This window comes from Corvus brachyrhynchos, unplaced genomic scaffold (assembly GCF_000691975.1).
Source record: "Corvus brachyrhynchos isolate BGI_N302 unplaced genomic scaffold, ASM69197v1 scaffold206, whole genome shotgun sequence".
NCBI classification, from domain to species: Eukaryota; Metazoa; Chordata; class Aves; order Passeriformes; family Corvidae; genus Corvus; species Corvus brachyrhynchos.
The window spans coordinates 40,061-43,254 of record NW_008238640.1 but is presented as its reverse complement, the minus strand read 5'-3'; the positions used below and the strand labels follow the sequence as shown (position 1 = coordinate 43,254).

General features: G+C 32.1%; 1 protein-coding gene across 1 annotated transcript in view; it reads right to left on the bottom strand.

Annotated features, from left to right (window-relative positions):
* LOC103617804 (nipped-B-like protein) overlaps positions 1–3,194 on the bottom strand; it is an 80,561-nt gene that overhangs the window by 37,313 nt on the left and 40,054 nt on the right. The window contains 4 exon segments of the mRNA XM_017737471.1: positions 417–517; positions 1,591–1,671; positions 2,022–2,173; positions 2,460–2,691. Coding sequence (XP_017592960.1) covers positions 417–517; positions 1,591–1,671; positions 2,022–2,173; positions 2,460–2,691 — 566 coding nt within the window.

The window sequence follows — 3,194 nt, the reverse complement described above, 5'->3', positions numbered from 1 at the left end:
GAAAGAGTGCTCTGAGCATGTCCTCAAAGCATTTCAGCCAGAATTTTCCCATTAAGCTTTAGCAATGACATTATATAAAATCCATATGAACAGAACCAAAGAATTTTCCAAGAAAAAACCTTTGAATTCATACTAACATTACAGTCATTTACACACTTATTGAGACAGATAAGATATTGCAATTATTTTGGAAGCAGGCATAAATATGATGGCATAAGAAAGTGGTTATTACAAAATACATTTGTCAGACAATTCTGCTCTCACTGTATTGGTTTTGAAATATCAACCTCTAACAAAACATAGCTTATGGAGTCACAGATTTTTAAAGAACAAGTTAATACTGAAGCCTAAAATCCTACATCTAAAAACCTGTAAATGTTGCTGTCTACAAATTATCAATCTATGTCAGAATTTACCTGAAATTTCTTAAACTCCTCTTGCTGGTTGGTAGTCTTGCAAGGGAAGTGAAAATTTCTTCTAGTATTAACTGCCTATGTTTTTCATACCTGGAGAACACCTATTTAATAGTAACAGAATTGTTAAAAAGCTATTTATTGTTACATAAAATATCACTTGTTAAATAGATTTTTTAAATCATATATAGAAACATACTCTTTACATGACATTTAAATAAATTATATTTAATGCATACCTTGTTTTTAACACATTGCTTTGTTTTTTCAAAGCAAGCATTTCTTTATAAAATACATAAAACCTTTTTCGAATACAGCTTTTTAAAAAGTCTTCAAATAGCATAAATGTTTAATAGCTCTTAAAAATACCATGTGTTTTAAATTTTTCTGCCAATAGTACAATACACTGAAAATCAGGGTAAGGCTAAGCTACCAGACTTCAATATAGAGCAAAGGTCTATGGTAACGTACATTAAACATGAACACATGTATGGTTTTAGAGCACATTTGAGAAAACTAAGCTTTGATGTTTGCCTGACATTAAATATTAATTCAATTTATGGGATCAGGATTGTAGAGTTTGCCTCTCCCTTTGTTCAGGCAGAATTACTTTTATAAATACTGGAGTACATAATCCTTACAAAGATGAAAAACTTTCACTTGAACAAACTCATCTGTGTTGCACTGCAGTTTTCCTGAAAAAATATTTTATCTGCCCCATGAATTTTTCACATAGCCACCTCTTCTGAGGAAGAGGACTTATTCTATTATATAGTTCTATTATATATTATATAGAACCATCCTACTAGTTCTGTGACTTATACCATTGCATAAACTCTAGTCTTAACAAAGGAGATAAGAAAAACCACATTAAGATTTCTTAAGACAAGAAAGAACAAGTAAGAGGAAGGGGTTTGTGTTTATGCTTTAAACAACATAACCAAAATTAAGTAAATTCCTTGGCTTAAGCAGGCTATTTCTTCCTATAGAGTACTATGCAAATGGGAGGAGCTCAAGTAGCTTTAATACTGTTCCTAGATTATGATACCAAACTGTAAAAACATGCAAGAATAAAATTAGTTCTAAGCTCCAATTCTCTACCAGCAAAAATACAGCCTATGTAAATGTCCTAATAACTCTCAGAAGAACATGAAACTGCAAATTAAAAATTACTTACTGCAGTCACTAATTTGATGGCACATAGCTGTAGTTCACTGACATTTTCTACAAAGAAAGGTGTTATTCCCATAGATGATATCTATCAACAGAAAGAAGCTATTGTAAGTATATTTGACTACCAAACTGACATTTATGCATTTTCACAAGCAGATTATTCATTCATCAGGTAAGGTATTCGACAACATGTATTCATAAGATTTAAAAAGAAAGTTATTAAAGGATATTTTAATACAATCATATTCAACTTTTCTTAACTGTACAATAAAAGCCATTAAAGATGTGAACATTACTACAGAACAAACTAGTCACTGCTGTTAATAATTTAAAAGTTTGTACTGGTTTCATATTTCATGTCATTGAGACAATTACACTCTACAGTCTCTCTGGAAAAAGAAAAAAATAGACAAAAATTTTTCTGATAAAACTTACTTGAAGAATAGTTGTATCAGTGAGAAGCTGTATCTCTAGCAACTCTGACAAACTGCTGACAATGTCACAAACTTTGTTATATAACATCACTATAACTCTTTGCTTGTGGGTGGAACACTTGGCACGTTTTGCTTTTGAACTTAAAACACCACCTAGAAAATAAAAAGTATCATTAATTTTTTCAGTATTTCACATCAGATATTAGAAAGATGATATCTTCCTCAAGAAATGTCTCCAAAACAAGTCCATGACTACAGCTTTCTAAATGAAATTTCTTACAAAAGAAAAACTATTTAATAAAATCAGCTAGAAAGCAAGAATTTAATATTTTCATAATTGCTTTGAATTCTGGATCCAAGATTCTTAAAACCATTCTTGAATACCCACACCTCAAGATATGCATATGACAACAAAATGCGAAACATTTAGCATACTAACCACCATGAGGATCCACTCTATACACAGGATCATATTGAGGATAGAGAGTGTTCTGCGAATGAAATTTTGTGTATTGAATAACTCTTTCTATTATGTCTTCAATATATACAGCCTTAGGCATATTTGGTGATGTCATAATATTGATAGCAGTAAGACAAGCATCAGCAGATTTAGTCACTCTCTCCATAATAAGATCTCTCCATAATCGCTCCTCATCTTCAGTGTCATTGTTCTGTAACAGGTGATAGAAAACAAGGTAGTGTTAACAAAAAAGTTAAATTTTTTTCCTTACCAAGTAAAAGATAACATTATTTTAATATACATATATACACACATAAAAAATGCAGTATTTCCTTTACGATACAAAGATAGTTTGGTTTAGAAATCGACAAATGTTTGTTTTACTAGAAAAAGGTTTGTAACCCTAAATTACAGGTCTTCAATATCTCACTGTGTTCTTCTAGTAAAACACAAAGAAGCTTTCTGTGTATGCCATGGGTTAGCATAACTCCGGAAGTGATTTTCTTGCAAAGAGGTGCTTACAGCTTCCTCTATGACCTAACAGAACCTACCAACTGGCTAGTTTGAATATTAACAATTTTTTAAGTCACTTAAAAATTTTGCCCGCCTCTGTGGTCCACATTTAAGAATGGACAAACCCCAGGAAAGCTCTCTCTTGCTTCCGGCCTTGGGACAGGTAACTAGGCTGGGCCCATGTGGGGCCCAGCGGTGCCG